This window comes from Diadema antillarum, unplaced genomic scaffold (assembly GCF_040938485.1).
Source record: "Diadema antillarum isolate AM-2024a unplaced genomic scaffold, OU_Dant_1.0 seq00001274_RagTag, whole genome shotgun sequence".
NCBI classification, from domain to species: domain Eukaryota; kingdom Metazoa; phylum Echinodermata; class Echinoidea; order Diadematoida; family Diadematidae; genus Diadema; species Diadema antillarum.
Genome location: NW_027272055.1, coordinates 1,029,449 through 1,049,734, shown reverse-complemented (window position 1 = coordinate 1,049,734; position 20,286 = coordinate 1,029,449). Strand labels below are relative to the sequence as shown.

The 20,286-nt window shown below is 39.2% G+C and overlaps 1 protein-coding gene across 1 annotated transcript; it reads left to right on the top strand.

Annotated features, from left to right (window-relative positions):
• Positions 1–3,689: 3,689 nt before the first annotated feature.
• Positions 3,690–20,286, top strand: LOC139745543 (splicing factor Cactin-like). The gene is made up of 18 exons (XM_071655934.1): positions 3,690–3,844; positions 5,197–5,406; positions 5,996–6,119; positions 7,403–7,468; positions 8,487–8,567; positions 9,225–9,296; positions 10,138–10,200; positions 10,849–10,903; positions 11,752–11,843; positions 12,591–12,744; positions 13,324–13,467; positions 13,888–13,997; positions 14,996–15,246; positions 15,843–16,032; positions 16,689–16,844; positions 17,406–17,489; positions 18,260–18,373; positions 20,161–20,286. The coding sequence occupies exons 1-18, from the start codon at positions 3,732–3,734 to the stop codon at positions 20,284–20,286; spliced, it is 2,205 nt and encodes a 734-aa protein (XP_071512035.1). The 5' UTR covers positions 3,690–3,731.

Here is a 20,286-nt window from a genome sequence, read left to right as displayed (position 1 = left end):
ATCAAAGCTGGTTGAAACATGGAGTGTGGTGTCCCTTGAAGGAGACTATTGTCTGCATGGCGAGTCCCTTGACAGCAAAATGACAACGTCGGAAAGGACAATTAAAGTGTGGCTTTTGTGACAGGTGCTCCACCGCGATCCTGCGACTTGCGATAAAACAAAAACCTCATAAATTGCCATGTCTTCGTTTGTTTGTGTTATTTATCTATTTTTTTTTTTTTTTTGGGGGGGGGGCATCCATATACAGTCGACTCTTGTCATTACGAAGTCGGTCGATCCTCGGGACCGACATCTTTTTTTTTTTTGTTATATCGAAATTCAGTTATGACCAAAGAAACAAAATAATAGCTGATAACTTTGGGTCCGAATTTCTACTTCGTTGTAACCGAAATTTTGTTATAAACGTGCTTTTTATAGCGGGAGTGCACTGTAGACTAGCACGAGATGTAACTGACCTTCCATTGAATTACTTACCAAAATTGTCCTTTGGTCGACGGTCGCTATCGTCTTATTCCTTCACACGGAATCACACCTACTAATGACGTATTCTCCTGCCACGATATACGGACGAGAAAAGAAGCCCTTTCCAAGTCATTTATGACTTTTATGATTTCAGTAAAAATTGTCATCTTACGACAACAGGCAATTATTATTACCGTGTTAACAATCATTACGAAATTGGAAACAAAAAACTTAAGAATTATACACTGCATGATACCATGCACATGATTGATATAAGAAAAGGGACAATACAAAACAAAATCAAGGAAGAAGCAGCATATGTACATTTTGTGAGAATTGATGCGGGGGTCGACAGGTAAAAGCAATGGGCCATATTGTAGAACGCTGACCCCATCAATTACATGCGCGTTGTTTAGGGAAAAGAAGACGGTGAAGAGAGAGAGAGAACAAATATGTATACAAAAGGATATTAACCTATTACTGTGCATGTGATGTACAATGTATTTAATCAAGTCATATCACACAAACCGTAATAGCGTTAAAAAAAAGCTAACAATGTATAATTCCATAAATGAGACACAATAAGGGGAACTTCGTATAATTGTTGTGAACGTATCAAAATCTCACCTCTAAAGATAAACTCCAGGGAATAAATTTGTTAACTCTAACTTAATCCGATCATGTTTACCTATTTTGACATAATACACGTGCAACTATAATAACTTGCATTATCTGTCAGCGGCAGTACCTCTAAATATCACAGTTATTACTATACTATAGCATATAGGTATGCTTCTATCGCTATAACCTAGGCAGGCGTTCATGACTTTTTGAAGATAACTGAGTTTCAAAATTGGCATGCACGCCATGAAAATAAAACAGGATAATGTCCTCTATCCCGTCCATGTCATTAATTTCTCTTTCCTGCAACAAAGGAAGTAAGCGTCCGATGTCAGCACCTTTCATGATGCATTGGGATATATTCAACGCTCAAGGAATGAGTCATTCACTCCTCTAACAGTCCTATAATGTAATTGTCAGAAAAGGAGAAATTATCAATTTTAGAACACTTGGATGGAACTGTACATTGAGAGATTCTGGCTGAGAGCCAACCCCTTTTTTATACGAGTGTTAAATATCACTCGTGTTTTAAAGGGAATCGAGTTATACTCTGTGACAACTTAGAAGTGAGTAATGTGCTCTTCACGTAAGTGGATCAAATGGATGTCATTACAACGACCTATTTTTCCCTTTTATTTACTCTCCATTATACTTTACTATTCTTTGGATTAATCCCCTCCCCCGTCCTCACACTTTTCGTTAATCCCTCACCCCCCCTTCAAAAAAAAAAATAGCTACACAAAATGATAAAAAGTACAAACTCACACAAACCCACTACATATTTCTCGTGGATTCGGTCCCGAAGTTCCTCCTTTGAGGATATGGGGGATGATCTTGAGGGAAAAGGATCGAGGGGGCGTTGTTTCCCCTTGACACCACCATGCAGAATCATTACAATGAATATATGACACTCTCCAGGGGCGGATTCAGGAATTCTGTAAAGGGGGGGGGGGGGGGGGGAGGCGCAACTAATATTTCTGGTGCCACTTCCGGGGGCCCGTTGCATAAAACTTACCGTTGAATTTCAATGGTAATTACGGTCAAAATTAGGCATCACAGCCAATCAGCATCAATGATTCTAAAATTTACCGCTAATTTGAAGACTTACCGCTAGAAAGGAGCGGTAAGTCCAGCGGTAAGGGTTTTATGCAACAGGGCCCGGGTTTCATTTCATCTTTTTCTTTTTATTTCTTTTGTTTTTAACGAAAAATAAGGGGGGGGGGGGACGTGCGTCGGCTGCGCCCCCCTCTGGATCCGCCACTGCTCTCGAATACAAACACGAATACATATTCGAACATGAGTTATCAATTCTTTTGCCTAGATTAGGTTGCCTATCAAGCTGAGTTATAACACTCGTTGTCGATTACTGTTGAAAACTGAGAGAGAAGCAGATTACTAACCCAATTTCTTGGCAATGGTCTAACAGTATAGGCCTAGTTATACCATGTAGGAAGATTATCAATCTTCTATAATCAGATAGTAAAATGTCATATATGACCCTCCCCGCTGTTGGTCACAAAGATATGCATGTACATGTATGTAACATAATATATGTGACATATGTGACATATAGAGTTTTTACATCGTATTTTGACTAGTTAAACTTTTACTGAATTGTAGGATACAGGTGCATGGTCATTTGTAGCAGATGGGAGTTCCCGATTCTTCAATTCTGAAACAGGGTTCCGAATAGGATTAGTTTCAAACAACCGGCAATAACGGTATGAGGGGGGCTTCTTGGTGTTTGCCAGATCTTCCGAATGTGCTTATACTGATCGGGTGCATGTTTTGCTGCAAAGCAAGCCGGACGACCGGCCTTTTCGAAGGACATTTCGCCACATGCACTGCACATTTCAGTGGCGGATCCAGAGGGGCGTACCGGGCGCGCGCCCCTCTTTATTTTTTTGTTAAAACAAAAGATATAAAGAGAAACAAAATGGGGGGGGGGGCGCTTGCGCCTCCCTTTAATTTTGTAAAGGCGTCCCCCTATACGGAATTCCTCGATCCGCCTCTGCTTTAATTTTGATCACGCTGCATGCTTTGCTAGCTTCCCTTCTAAAAACCTCGATAGGGGTAATTTTGCTGGCTTCCCTTACAGTCCGTAATGGGGGGGGGGGGGGGGGGGTAAAATCCTAACCTCTATAAGAATCTGGAAAACTCAAGCTTTGATGAGTAGGTCTATGGTTGACCACCTAAAGGTGGGGGGGGGGGAGAGATCGGAGTTGACAGATAACGGATCTGCTGGATAGTAAGGTATAGGCCCTAGTAGTACATAACTTTTCGTCGTAAGTTGAAGTCCTCCTATAGATGAAAAAAAGTTATGCTCTATTTTGACTTGAATGGGCCTAATTGAATTGGATTGGGTATTGGGATGTTTTGTGGATGAAGACTGTATCCTGGAGAGTGTTCAAAGAGTTTTATACCGAGCGTCACGATCACTATCATCACCGAACCGTAACAAGCATCGAGAAACTCTACACACGGACTGATCAGCTACGACGTCGTCGTGACGCGGCGCTACTACAATAAAGAAGCACACGCAGTAGTAGTGTACGTAACGTGTGTGTACGTACCACCGTACGCATATATGTGCTGGGAAACGCAGAGTTTCTTCGGAGAACTTGAGTCAGGACCAATTCTCGCTAATCATGGGGAGAAGTGACAAGAAAAGGCGAAGGAGTAGATCTAGATCGAGGTCTAGGTCTAGGTCCCGTGAAAGGCAACGAGATCGTGAAAAATATCGGGAGCGGCATAGACAAAGGTTTGTGCATACAAATCCCGAGATAGTCAAAGCCGATTCAGCATAAACGTATAATGTGTAGTCCCATGTATTTTCATCTATGTTAGTATTCCCGTACAATGTATTTGTACGTGCACATATCACATCGAGCACATTTGATATTAGCTGCCGTGATTTTCGCCCAGTTAACGTTATTAAATGTAAACTAGGTCTAACTTGTTAGTGGCAGCCGGTCTAGTTAGAAGCCGTAGAACTAATTCCCACGTTGATTGCAGGCTGAAATACAGTTCTATTTCTGGCATGCCTGTCAATGTCGAGAACAATGTTAAATTTACACTGACTGTGACAAACTGTGTGGACAGTGGTGACATTCGTAGAAAACAAACGCAAACCCACCCGACCCAAACTTTAAAGAGCAACAAGACTAACCCCGGCGCAGGGCGCTGTAACCAGTAACAGCGCCCCGAAGACTTGTATGCAATTTTCGGGGGAATAGTGAAGTAATCTGCTAGATCAACAAGTGCACTGCGATGCGCGAGGCTTGCAATTCAGTAAACAACCCATCGTTCAAAATGACACTTGGATTCGCAACGAAAAGCCACATGTCGTAATACCATATTGTTGAATATTGTAGGCAACTATGTATCACTCACCATTACCTCCGAAAACAAGATTAATCGTCATCATCTTTGAGACCATCTCCGCGAGATGCGAATCGCCATTTTGAACATATCACGTAAATAAAATGACCTGCGCATGCTCGAATGAATATTCATTTCAGTTCTCAGCAAGCCGTCCTGTTTTTTTTTTTTTCCACACGCATACATTGTGTATTATAATATGTGCTACGTTTTATCCATACCCGATCGACAGCAAGGCTATTGGCGCATGCGCTGTGTAAGTTGTACTACAATACATACGAAGTCGGGAAGGACTAAAACCTTGGATAAAATCTTTCACTGGGCTCTTAAAACAGATCGTATTGTAAATTGATTTCGGCGGCTCTGATTGTAAGTATCTTATCTAACAGTACGGCTATGATTTTCAGTGTAAAACCCTGTATTTTGGTCTCTGGTCACCAAAATGCTGAGCCATATCGGGTGTTTCTTCGATAGCCATAGGGCTGCCATGGGACCCCGACTCGGTACGGATTGGGGTCGCTGGTGCGGTTACAACAAGACATGAAATGAGCCATATGAGTATGACATCATCGACACTTAACAAAGTTGAATTGGGATGTTTGGGATTGGCCTATTGGGTATGAGTGTAAGAATTAGCTTATTTACACTATTAATTGATCATACATCATGTACTTCAAGTGTTTTTAATATTAATTTTATTTATTAGATAATAAATTTACATTTTTCCTTCAGAAGCCCCTCGCCCCCCAGCAGTGGCAATGAGCGTGATCATCAGAGACACAGCAGAAAGAAGGCAAAACAGAGATCGAGGTCCAGATCTCGAGACAGGGAACACCGCCAGAGCCACAAGCACAAGCACAAGAGAAGGTCTCACTCCCGATCTCGTTCACCCAAACAGCAGGAGGTTGTGAGGCCAAAAACAGATGGTGTGATTGACAAAAAGTAAGTTACTAGGCCCTAGACCTAGTTCTTTGTTTATTATTTAGTCCTTAATTTATCAAAAAGTACTAAATGGCTTAAGAAATCAGTAGAGCATGATATGTATCTCTATTTTTTCTTTTTTGTTTGTGTGTCTTCAGATCTCTCTTATATTCTCTCTATATATGTGTGTAAATGCACTATATGCAGTGACAGTAGGGTATATGGTATACTGTACATGTACACCATTTACGAATTGATGTTATTATGACATGTTATTGTGGGTAGATAGGAAAATTTAAAGCATCAGTGTGACACTATTCTATATGTTTGAAAGAACCTAAGCTAATCAACTGCTATTCTCCACTCACTGCTCCAAATCCATACCTACACCATCGGTACCTTCCCACTCTGCACTGCCAATGAATCGTGCATTGCATGAATTGAAATATTGTACTTGTTGTTTAATGGAAGTTACCTTTACTGGTAAATTGATGTCATTTAATTCAACCAGAAAATGGGATTGTTACAAAGGTATCGCAAATCCCATTACCATGATTCAACATTTTGTCTTCTTGACTGTCTTCTCATACGATTCAAATGTTAATTGCAGAACCCAGAAAGCATTGATCAAGGCTACAGAGACGATGGAGGAGAAACGAGCCAGGAGGCTGGCCAAAAAACAGCTCAAGGACAGAAAGAGGAAAGAACAGATGGGATGGGATGAAGAAATGATGGTATGTTGCATGCATGAAAGGCTAGGTTTTTGTTTATGCAATCAGTATCCAGCCAAACTATTTCACTTTGCATGATGACAGCAAACTGTGAAGATTTTCAGGCCACAAGGGCCGGAATTCTTGAAGGTGGTGCTAATGAAACCATGGTTTAAACCATGGACAAAAACCATGGAGCGCCAAGTGTCGCATGGAATATTTCGTTACGAAAGCAGTAATTTCGTCGATGAAATGATTATTTTGTAACGAAATGACAACATTTTGTAACTATATGAACATTTTATCCATGAAATGATAATTTCGCTAACGAAACGGTCATTTTGTCGAAGAAATGACCAATTTTGTAACGAAATATTCCGTGCGACACTTGGCGCTCCACGGTTTTTGTCCATGGTTTAAACCATGGTTTCATTTGTACCACCTTTGTGAATTCGGGCCTTTGTGTCCATGCTGTTTACTTTGGGTTCACTATTAGCAGACTGTTCAAATGTGAGGGCTGTACTTCTATGCTTCCAGACTACGTCGTTAGCAGATTTGTGATAGTACATTGGCTTGATAAATATTCTGCACCCTAGATTATTCATCCTCCTTCTTTTTGTTCAGGCATGGGACAGTTTTATCATTTTGTTGTTGTTGTTGTGGTGGTTTGTGTTTGCTAGGACACACAGTGTGCAGTACAGTGTTATAATGAAGTTTCCTTATAACGGAACAGCATAGTGTAAAGAGGTATAGAGATGATAATTTGGGGACCTGGATTTTGATTTCGTTGTAACAAGAATTTCATTATATCTGTGTTTGTTATGATAGGAGTGCACTGTATGATGCACATTAAAAAGCATATAACCTTTAAATTTTTGAATAGGATATATCCTTTCTGGGTTTTATCCGTCTTCACAGCATTTAAAAAAAAAAATTAATCCCAACACTTACCACTGGAATTGCCATTAGCATGCAGAAAATTGTTTTGAATTAAACTCTGCTATTTGTATGACTTCTTTGATTGATAGCAAATATTGTAAAGTTTGGTGTTTTACTGCCTAGTTAAGATAGACTCACAGACAGTTCCAGATGATATTGTTCATTGATACTTGCTATGATAGAATGGGTTTGAATTCAGTGTTACTTAGTGCCTTCAGTAGTATGCTGTAGTTTATAAGGACTTGATAGTTGAAGTTGTTCCTTGATATGATAAATAAATTTGTTGCCATGGTTCGTGACTACAATGAGCCAGTCTTTGAATCAGAGGTTGCTGAAAGTTATATTTGTTTGCTTGTTTTCATTTGCAGGGATATACCAATGAAGACAATCCATTTGGTGATCCAAACCTTCTAGATACATTTGTGTGGCAAAAGGTAAGTCTTCCTCATGAAATCATGAAACATTGAAACATTCGCTCTCAAAGTTTGTAGTTTAGATTTACTATGCTTTATAGCTTGCAAAAGATTGTTTTTAAAGACATTATTTAGCATTTGCAGATGAAACAAAAACCCAGCTTTAGTGCTTCAAAATAGTTCTGAAATGTGAGTTAGGGATAGAAACAATCAATGTGAAAATGTTAATCAGTATAATCAATGTTAAGTATTGTTAAATATATAAAATGTGAACAATAGTCATAATAAAATTGTTGAACCATGAATAAACCATCTACAGTTATGGTTTATTGAGAAAAATAGTGATATCTCCTTTTATTTTAGGCTTTATTGCAGAATTTTTGTATGATAGGATGGTTTGTGAGACAACTGACCTACACATATATGCATCAAATGTGATAACTCAAACATTTTTAGAATCACTGCTCCCAGTGGTAAACTGTGCCTTTAGTAAGCTGAAATCAGAGCGTGATAGCTTTCTTGTTGATAATCACAGGACGGTTTTATAGGGATGTGCAATATCAATTACTGTATTTGAAGATATTTAAGCATTCCATTTTTCTCAACATAGAAGACAGAGAATATGATTTGTTAAGCCAAAGATAGGTGTTCTACTGTAACAGGCTTTTAAGAGAAAGTCGAAAAAGTCTGGCCCTGGTGGTTGATTAAGCATTGTGGTACTGAGTATCTTCCTTTACTCAAGTGAACTATGATTTTCTTTGCTTTATGAGGTAACAAACTTTGCAGCGGATTGTGAGCATAAAGACTACTAGTTAGGATTGATTACACAGGAAAAAGAACTGTAATCCTTGTGTGATCTAGGCATATAGGACTTCCTTCTCCAGTTCACATGTGTCGCAGTTTGTATGTTTGTGAAAGGAAGAGAGAGCTTCTTAATATTTTCTGTGGCCTCCCAAAGGTGTACATGATTTCATAGGTGTGAACCATGTTGGAAATATCTATAGCAATGGTAAATATTCCTCTCTTTGTCTTTATGCAGAAAAATGAAAAACTGGGCATTGGTGATGTGGACCCGGACAGTATGAAGAGAATGGTTAAGCGAAAACAAATTGAGAATCGGGTAAGTTATGGTTTGTGATTGCCAGTAGGATTTGTTCCAGACTCCTTTAGTTGAGATGGTTGTAGGATCATAAGTAGTAGGAGACATTAAGTCATTGGTCCAGAAACAAACATACATAATTCATACATACATAAATGGATGAAATGATTGATAAACATCTTCAGGGATAAACATTGTCTGCTGTTATATTCATAACATATATCTTAATAATGTATCACCTTTTACAATGGTATCCCTGTCACTCAAAACTCCGCATGTATCCTCCCACTAAAAATAGAAGTGGGTTATCAAATCAGTTGTGAAAAAATGAAGTCGCAATGATTGTGACAATATTAAACATATAAAACAGCTCTTATTTCATAATGTGTTAGATAAATGCAATATTGTAATTGCATTTTTTTTTCTTTTTTAATTCTTTTGAGTCTAGAGTTTGAATCTCATTCTGCAGTGCTGATTTACAATTGTTGGTCCACCTGTAAATGCCTGTGAAATCTTAAACTTGAGCATTCTTACAGGAATCAATCTAATGCTTCAACATGCTCAGATGTTTCTAGATACTTTGAGTGTCTTTTTGCTTGGTATTCTTTCACTAGTACTTTAAAGATGTTGTAATTCAGCCTACTTATGGTTTCTTTCAAATATTTTGTTCACCCACAGTTGGAACTTCAGAAGGTGAAACAGCGCAGAATTGAAAGAGAGAAGGAGAGAGAGCAGAGGGACAAAGAATTGGTAAGCCTTGCATAAAAATTAGTTCATCTTGACCTGAGTAAATTTGGTATATTTAGATATCTCAGTCTGCCCATGATATGCTTCTCTTTAGTTTTTTTTTTGTTGCACTTTGTTATGAATCTGTATGGTTATGTCAAACTTGTCCTTGCCACCTTGCTTTCTCCTTTGAGATTTTAAATGTGAAAGAGTTTTGCATACTTATGAATGCACTGATTTAATGTTCTGATGAGGCTGAGAGCAAATCAGTGTAGTGCATCCATTTGCCCATTGACTGTATGACCAGTGGAAGCATATTGACAGTCTGTTATTATAATGAAATTTTCTTCATTTGACTGAAAATTGTGAAATATTCTGTAAATGCTCAAAGGTCCTAGGGAGTTATATATTTAAAAAAAATAACATTACACAGGGAAACTGCTCCATTTGATTTTCAGTGGATAGTAGTGCATGGAATTTAAATCTGCACATTCTGAAGGAATTAATGAACTAGTCCTAACTCACCAATACAGGTGTGCTTGCTGCAGACTGCTGCATTCTTTAATTCTCCAGTACAGATTTGGAAACATGGGATAACATATTATGAACACAATGTTTTGTAGTTTATAGAATATCTCTCTTTATTTCCTCAATCATTATATGCTTTGTGTCCAAACAAACCATACACTTCACCTTCATGTATGTGCTATTTAGAGAAAACCTTTATATTAGAAATAGGAAATAAATGAGGGACATGGATGGGATTGGTTGGACAGAAAACTGTACTTAGATTATGTTTGAGGAAGAACTTTGGGGATGCATTCACTCATCAAATTTTTGATTCAATTTGTGTATTGTTTTCCAGGAGGAGCTACAAAGGGCCAGGGAAGCTGAATATTTCAAGGAGTGGGAGCGACAAGAGGACACTGTACGTATTTCCTTTTTCTTTTATTTCAGACTAAACACTATTGATACGAGGGTGACAAGCTCTATAGTAGCAATTTCATGGTGTAACCTTCACCTGCCCTCATTATGTCATCAACTGTGTTAACTATTAATGTTATTACATTTGCATGACACTCTCTGTTTTTCAGCACTCTGTGCAAATGCTCTTCCAAGGTATAATTGCCCTGTTTCTTGAGCTACAGCTGTATTATTCGTAAATACGCACTATTCAAGGAGCCCTTTGCCAAATATGCAAGCTTGATGGTTCTTATCTTTCAATAATGTCAGTAGTTTTCTATTTCCTCTGAAAATATTCTTTGTAACCGTGCTCTGGACATGCTAATATTAAGAGAATGCTTTGTGATATTCTATTACTTCATACAGGATTTTAGAAATGAATAGCAATACTTCTTGTCATTTTTAGAATGAAGAAAAGAAGACCTTATGCGACACCTTGATCAAAGTGAACACAATTTCTTCAAACAAAATAAAAGCAGGATGATCATTTTCAGATGTTTCAAAGTAGAAAAATGTATGTAAAAATGCACCAGAAGAAGAAGAAGAAGAAGAAGCAGAATTGTAGTTTATTTATGTTGTCACTCCTTATTTTGGTTTAATCTTAACTTTGCAGTTTCACATAAATCAAGCCAAACTGAGGTCAAAAGTGAGGATCAAAGATGGACGAGGTGAGCATGACGCAAAGTACTCTTTATGCATGCACACTTACATTGCTATGATTGCACATGATTTTTTTGTTTTCAGGCCACTCCCATTATAATGAAGTCCTTAGGACTGGCTGTTTTCTGTCATTGTATCAAAAATCGCGCTTTTGTTTAAACGGAAGGGAAGTTTGCACCATTGGCTTTAATGGTAGTAATTTTGGGACCTCAATTTTTGCTTCGTTGTAATGAAGTTTTGTTACTATCATGGTTCATTGTAACAGAAATACCGTATATTTAGCATTTTAAAAAAATTATTATTTTTTAGGCTACAAGCAGACTCATAACACAAAGTTATAAGATGTAAAATTATTAATTAGCAATTACTCAAATAAGTATCATGCAAGATTCCTGCAATAGACTAGGAAGCAAATTATACATCAAACTTTTGTTAATACAGTGGACTCCCATTATAACGAAGCCCTCGGGACCGGCAGTTTTCTTTCGTTATATCGAAATTTCTTTATAACCGAACAAATAAACAATAAAAAAACATAGAGCCGATAATATTTCGGTCTGAATTTGTATTTCATTGGAACCGGAATTTTGTTATAACTGTGTTTGTTATAACAAAAGTGCACTGTAGATTAGGCAAATAAAATGGCATTGTCAAAGTAGGTGTAGATAAATGGCTAACAAAAATATCAAGTTTAGAGGGAAAATATGGCAAATATGATGATAACATAAGATGAGCAAAATAGTCAATGGAAGTAAGGTACAATGGAAAGAAAGAAGACAGAACTGAAAAATAACAAAGAAGCAAAAAAGCTGTCTAAATACTAATTCTTTGCTCGCCATACTTCTCCTATGTCTAGCCAAACCTATTGATCTGCTGGGTCAGTACATCAGCGCTGAAGACGATGAGGATATATCACTAGAGATGCAAGAGCCATACAATGTCCTCAAGGTTTGTGACAGCCTTTCTTCCTCCTGTTCTCTTCCTTGGGTCATTTCATGAAGTCTTATAAGAGACTTTTTGCTCATAAGACACACTTATGAGTGACTTCATAAGATGGATATTGAGAATCTCATATAGCTGCATACGAGCGACTTTGGCCATTTTGAGATTTATGTAAAGACTTTTATTTGATGACTTGATGAAATGAATCCCTTGTCTCCATTATTCTCATCCTTCATCTTCTCTTCTCCTTCATATTTCTTTTTCTCTTTAGTTTTTGTCCCCTTCTCCTCCTCCTTTATCTTCTTCTTCATACCTTCCTCCTTCTGCTTCTTCTACTCTTTGTTCATTTCATGCATGTTCCCAAATTATTATGGTAAATATATGTAATTATGTCAGCAAGGTAGTGTAGACTTATAGACCTGAATTTTTGAAGGTGGTTTAAACTTAGACCATGGTACAAATTTAAACCATGGTCTAAAATGAGTGTGAAATAGGTGTACCTTTACATGAGCGTAGCAAGGCGTGTTTGTTACTGAACGTCTATTGTACGCAATTTGTCAATTGTATTTGTTACACAGAAGAAATTCGCATAGACCATGGTTTAGATTTAAATCACCTTTGTGAACTTGCACCATAAAGTTGATTTCTATATCTTCAAGCAATATCAATATTCAGCTGGTGTTGCTATCGTTGAAACTTGTGCATGTTAAGGATATACTTGTTTCTCAACTTGCTTTTGTTTTGTTTTTGTAGGGACTGACAATAACTGACCTTGAGGATTTGCTGGAGGACATTAAAGTGTATGTGGAGCTGGAGGAGGGAAAAAACTTGGAGTTTTGGAAGGACATCACAGTGATTGCTGAAGATGAGCTCACCAAGCTGAAGAAGATCACACCAGAGGGGCAAGGTAAGTAGACTGTCATTGCTTTTCTTGTTGTCTTTAACCTTCTGGGGACCACCACCTCAAAATTACTCAGGCATTGCGTTCGTACATGTTCAATGCGGTAATGACAGAGGTGAAATGAAAACAGATAGTACCTTGGACTAGCCCCCAAAGAGAAGGGTGATATGAAATGTGACAAAAGAAGATACAGAGAATAGACGATGTATCACCTTCGTATGTGACAGTGATATTTGAATTATGATTCGCTTTGCATGGCTGTTAGAGAAGCAATGAATGTCTCTAAGCGAGCAACGTACAGGACCGATGGCTTTATGTCCTCTCCTAAGGATTAGAAAACAAGGATAACTTGCTTTGCCTACAGTCACAACTGCTGCTGCCAGGGGACTTGAACTAGGGACCTCGTGATTTCATCATTTGTGATCCTATCCACTGAGCCATGATATTTCCTTGTGATCATATGCTGTATAAATATTAATCGTCTTATTTTATGATTTCGCTTCTGCTGTCATCTTTGCTGTCTTGATCATATTTGGCTTACTGCATCATTATTTTCATTGTTTTACTGGATGTGTAACTCCGTAGAAGCCATTGACAGACGAGAAGGTATCAATACTTCGGTCAGCTCAGAGGTTGCGGATGTCTTCAAGAACAAGACCCATGGTCAGCTGCTGGCACTGAAGGCTCAGATAGTCGCCAGGATACAGAGCGGCAATGCCTTAGATATAGGTAACTGCACATGATTATCAGCAAAGGTGAAATGTTATTGCAAGTGTGCACACCTTGTTATGTTAGACTTTGCGTGTCAAACTGTGATGTCTTGTAGCAGGGTAGTGTCATTTTAGAATGTTTTCACTGTTTTCAGTTTTATGTGAAGATGGAATAGATATGCTTATGCTGTTTTTAAGGCTGATGTAACTGGTACTAATTTTGATTTATGTATTTAGTCCAATGGTGTAATATGATGTAATGGAATGAAAAGAACAGCAAATTCATGCACCAGAATGAAGAGTTGTAAAGAGAAATAAATAAGAGAGAGCAAACAATTTGAGAGATTTTGTGTTAATAACCACCCATCCTCAAGATGAATTCCATGCATGTAGACACATTTTGGGAGGAGTTTTGATGTAACATTCTTTCATCCTACAGGTTACTGGGAGTCACTCCAGCAGCAGTTGGATGCCCACATGGCACGGGCCAGGCTGAGAGAACTGCATCAGGAGAAGTTGAGGAGCAAGCTGGCTGCTCTTCGCCAACAGGTGAGGCATTGTACAGACCAAAGAGATTATGCCACAAGAGGGCGTAGTCCAGTAGTGGAGAGAGCTGCCATTTCGCGTTGTGGGAGCTGCCATAGCTTGGATCCTGTACATTTATTGAACAGTAGATGGCAGCACACTGTTTAGATGCGCTCTACTTGCGCCGTTTTATAGTTATATCACAATGGTCAAGTAATCGTTATGTTTGAACATCGTAACGTTGTTGATGTTGTTTGATCTTATGGCGTGAGTGGGACCATTGTACGTGAAACAAGCGTCATGATGCTCAAACTACTTCCTAGTCTACACTCAGGATCCCATTGTTTATTTTGTGAATAACAAAAAGGTCTGTACTCTACAAAATGGTTCATATGATATAATATCATCATAGAAACTAATATCTAAACAATTAACCACATTGCGTTTTGTGTTGTGGAGAATAGGAAATCACTCCAGATATGATATTAGAAGATATGACTTGAACATAGACTGAAATCAGATGCCTGGATGTGAGGGTGTGCTCCCTCTTCAATTTTGGACGTCTCATTTGTACGCACGCGTAGGGCGACTGCTTACTCTAGATATAAAATCTCTTTGGTACAGACACACTGACACAGACACAGACACAGACACAGACACAGACACAGATGCAGCCATTAACACTGACACAGGCACAAGCACAGAACTCACGAGAGCAACCACAAATGTGCAAGTACACTCTCAAAATGTTTCTGCACAGCACATGAGAAAGAAGAAGATGCAGGAAAGATATGTCATAAACATTTCATAATTATTTCTCCATGAATGAACACTGTGTGTGATCACAGAGACTGAAACTAAAAAAAGTGTACAGATATTGCTTGCTTTCCAGTGCATTGCTGATATTATTGCCCTGAGTGATCTCAACTCTGTGTTATAACCTGAGGAGCTTGCTCCGAGACTCAGACTAGTCTTCAGCGAGTTGAACATCTTGTGATATTTTTTTCCATTTTTCATGGCAGCAAGGGGTGGAGGCCCAACCCCTGTTCCCCTCCGCTGGGGCGACATCATCTGAGTGGGACCCCTCCGCTCAGCCGGCAAATCCGGCGTCGGCAGAGGGCGCAGAAATAGAACTACCTGATGACGACGACGACGACGAAGGGCCGTCGCAGAGGAGAGAAGAAAGTCAAAGTTCGCAGGAAGCGGTAGAGGGCGCTGTTGCTGGTGGAGAGGAAGGAGGGGCTGTAGGAGGGGCTGCTGCCAAGGAAGAGGAGTAAGAGTCTTTTATGCATTTATGTTGGTCTCCAACTGATCTGAGCTATGTGCTGCACTTTCTCCTGTATTACCTGCCTCATGTCATATATGGCTGGCCTGCTGGGATATGAGAATCCCAGTAACAGATTGCATGTAGCTTTATCAGTGACCTCTGTTTAAGTACACTTAAAGCTGAAGAATCTTGACTGAAGTTGACCATTACCGATAAGCGTAAGCTTCGATGCACGTATTCGTTCACCTGTGATATTCATGTTTTTTAATGCACCCTAGTGAGCAGCAAATGAATCGGGCCACACATGAAACACCACGTTACCTTGAAATCCTATGGCCGATCAATGTCTGCCAGCTCTTTACTGTTTGTACAAACAATGATAGTACCTCATAGAGGGCCCCCAGGGAGGGATCCAAATACCCAAACTTTGGAGGGTGTTGCCTAAGGTGCCTGCAGCAATCCCCAAATCTCAAGATTTTTGATATAGTTTGATCCAGGCCGAGTGCCGTGAAGGTTTAATGCGCCACTCATGCTGGCACCAGACTTACTGGGTCTCGTGTTAATGGTAATTACCATATTCTATTCTGTCAATCTGAATTCAGGCCAGAGTCGATATTGACAGAGGAGGACCTGGCGGAGGAGAGCTACATGGAGTACTACCAGGGTGGCTACAGCCCACGGCTCCTGGAGCAGAAGGATCTCTCCATCGAGGTCTTTGTCCAGGATCCCGAGGAAGACAGACTCAAACTGGAGCAGGCTCGCAAGCTCCTCATCAGCACTGGGACAGCAGAGGTGAGTAGAGAGGTGTTGTGGACACAGTAAAACAAAAATGAAAATGAAGAAAATAAAAGCAGCGATATGGCAAAAATATATAAGTCTGTAGTGACACTGTCAGATAATGTCTTTGGACTGTTTATTGTTGTAAACAAGCTTGTGCTGAGACTAATTACAACTGGAACACACACACACACATGTTGTGTTTTTTTCAGCCTTTTTCATTGACATTGTGTACATAAATGAAACTATTTTTGTACATTGTGTAACTTTTTAGAAAGTATTGCCTTGCATTTTGTTATGAAAGTGAAATGTTACCATGAGTATAAAGAGCTGATTATGTAAAGCAGCAGCCAAGAATACACAGTCAAGTTTTAAAAATCAGTAATGTCTTCTGAAATCCACCAAACCAAATGGGTGTATATGAAACTGGTACCCAATGATGGGAAAACATTGTTTGATTGAAGGTTTTGAAACATTTCAGATCAATTGATATAGAAAGCTTTTGCCTTTCATCAAATAACTTACCAGTGACATGACATAAACATGACATAAACATAGTTTCCCTTCAATGAGAATATGAAATAAAAGGCAAAGCTTTTCCTTGGTTAATCTCTTGTGATATGATTAAGCTGTCAACTTTTGCTTATCCCATAAATTGTGTAATTTTGCAGACCGACGCTGAGACCGAATTCATCAAGAAGGCCAAAGAAGACATGGGGAAGGATGAGGCATCCTTTGCTGTGGAGGTCACCACTGAACAGAAGCCATACATGTGGGCAGACAAGTACCGCCCTCGCAAGCCACGATTCTTCAATCGTGTGCACACTGTGAGTGCTTAAATCTATTTCTCTCTTTTCACCGTGTCTTACTATGTTTAAATATACATTTATGTCACATGCAAGCGAAATACATGTACATCAGTTGAACCTCATTATAAAGAGGTTGTGTAACAGAACCCTCTTATAACAAAGTGATTTTGTAGGTCCCAACTTGTGATATTTCTTATTTACATTATCTGATATAACAAGGTATTTGTCAGGGTTTATAGGTCCTTGTCATGACAGGGCTCCCTGTACTCGTTTTTTTGTTTTTGTTTTTTTTGTTTTTTTTTTTGTATAGTGGAAATGCCGATTGTATCACATTGGGGAATGTTTCGTTTTGTTTTCTGTTCATATTATTTTGTTTAGATATGTTGTGGTATCCTCTCAAAGATGCCCCTACCACATCAGAGGAGGCATGACAGAAATGATCTGATGTCAGTTATTCCTGGAGCTCATGTATTTTGATGAAGAAACTGGGAAGAAATAGACAGAGAAATATGAGAAATATTTTGCAACTGAAGTGGCAATCTCTCACTCTGGATTCATATTGTCTTTTCCTGTTGACAGGGTTTTGAGTGGAATAAGTACAACCAGACTCACTACGACATGGACAACCCTCCACCAAAGATTGTTCAGGGCTACAAGTTTAATGTGAGTGCTCTACATCTTGGGCCTTGTGGCTTTAATTTGACTTCATAATTTTTCTCACGTCAGATTGATCAAAAGTCATCCTATGCTGTCCTGTCAGGTATGAGGGATGTAAATGTTGTCTCAGTCTGTAACATCTAAGACCTTGCACAAGTTGTACAAATGTTGAAGTTGAAGTAAACTTTACCCTATGATTGATATGTTAAACTTGTGTTACATGTATTGCTATCGTGTATAGTAGAAACTCATGAAAGTCTTAAAAAGGATTTTCTGCAGTCCCTTTGGATATGGCATAGGCAAAGTTGACTGTAATGAATTTCTGGTGACTATTCATCAGAAGATAAGATAGCATACAAATTTGAATAGATTATAAGAACAATGTGAGGACAACACACATGTAGTATTTACATTCATTGTTTCTCGTGTTGTGCATTGTAGGATTTCATATTTCAGAAAAGGTTGTTTTCATCTTTCAGGAATTGATATTTGACTGTTACAGATATGACTGGTACTAACATCATGCTCATTATTCATGCGTATTGTTGATTCACTTCAAGGAGTATCAATGGTGGATCCAGAGGGGGTGCACCGGGCACGCGCCCCCTCTTTATTTTTTTTTTGCTAAAACAAAAGAAATAAAAAGAAAAAAATGTTGGGGGGGGGGGAGCATTCACCCCCTTTAAATTTGTAAAGGTGCCTCTCCTTTACGGAATTCCTGAATCCACCCCTGAGCATGGAGTTCTAAAAGTGTGAAATGTTTAATGTCTGTACAGATTTTCTTCCCTGATCTGATTGACAAGAGGAAAACACCGGAGTACATCCTCACACCGTGCCCAGAGAATCCAGACTTTGGCATTCTGAAGTTCCATGCAGGCCCACCATATGAGGTACGATGAATCAGAATGATAAAGTAACCACCACAGAGGGATTGCCAATTTCAACTTTGAATGTTAGATCTTCCTACATTTGTAACTGCGGTTACATGTATATTTGAATGTGTTAGCAGGTGCATTTGCACATTCTCTAATGATTGTCTCATGTTTGTGGAAATATTACTAGCAACTGTTGACATGGAACAAAGATGGTGCTTTCACTCATCAGTGTATTGTGGCAAGGTTTTCAGGATGTAAAACTTCCTGTATTGCATAAAAATTCTGGCACATCTCATGTATGCAGTTACCAGGACATCATTGCAGTCACAAAGAGGAACTTGTTTGTTAATCCATTATGTTAGAAAATATTTTACAATCTAATGTTGATTGAGGAACTTCCACCATTGTAACACTTGTGCTGTTGTTACCAATATTACATGCTAAATGGTATGTACATATGTATTTATATCCCTCACAAAATGCATCTCGTCCTCTGATTGGTCGAGAGCACTGTAAACAACAAAACATAATTCTACCATACAAGTGCGCGAAAAAGACTATACTCCCTAGGGAAATGGTAAAAACTATACCACGCTGGTGATTTTCGCGCCTTTTTTGCTTCGCGTTGCGACGCGAAATATTTCACGTGTAAATGAATGGGTATCGCAGCACCTTCGCTTCGCGAGAGATTTCATGTACAAATGAATGGGTATCGCGGCGCCTTAGATCACTGCACTTGTACTTCGCGAGAACCACAAGGCACGCATACACTCAATGCGACACGGGTTACGTTGGAGAGACTCAGACTCAGACTCTTATAAAGCCCTCATTCTACGTTACAACATAACAGAGTAGGCGATATCGTAGATCTATAATTAGACAACAATAAGCAAGCTAGGGTTCTTCGACGTACCGTAGGTTTTTGGGGAGTTCATGCTTCGCCGTTTGAAAGTTGGTCTCGCAGTTCACTATTAAATTCGAGTGACCCACCCAAAAGATGTTGACAAACGAAACTGCAGTAGATAGTAGGCCTGCTCTAACGTTAGCGCTAGTTAAGCCTATAAGTTAGTTCTACCTGTCTAACAGTAGGCCCTATTTCCCGTAATCTCATTCCTAATAATTATTTTTTAGAGTGTCTAACGAGTAAGTTAGAGTCTAACTTGTTCACTGTTTACGTTAGAACACCGTACCACACGAATTTACAGTGGCACTCGATGCTTTAATTGCTAGAATTTTTCCAGTGCCTAATCTAACCTTATACGCTGTTACTGAATGCTACCCAAATTTACAATGTATACTTGCATTTTAACAGGAAATGATAGTCCATATTCATGTACAGACATGACAGCTAGGTAGAAAGACGACAGAAAACACAATCAACTGCAGCTCACAGTCACATCGTTGATCAGCTCGAGCACGCACATCACCGCACTGGCAACCGAACGTACTTGTTGACAGATCGGATAGGCGTATTGCATGTATGAAGCGCGTAGTGAGTTTGCAGTTTGCACATGTTTACCAGTACGTTGTACAGCAATGCACCGAGTACACTTCAGCGGCTGAGCGCGCAGTTGTCTCTTCATAGTACGCGTACGCGCTGCCCTCCTGCTGAGCTGCTTTCCCGCCCCTCAGAAAATAGTGCTACTGAAGTCACCTCATGCGCATAGTTTCAACCAGAGCCTCTCAGGCCTGGTATATTTGTATATTATTACATGTATGTATAAACAGTGAATTGTGCAAGTCTCAAAGATACAACACTTGATAAATCAATTTCTGTAATCACGTTTTCCCCCCTGCTTCAGGATATTGCCTTTAAGATCGTCAACAGAGAGTGGGAATACTCCCATCGCCATGGTTTCCGCTGCCAGTTCACCAATAGCATCTTCCAGCTCTGGTTCCGCTTCAAGAGATACCGCTACAGGCGGTGA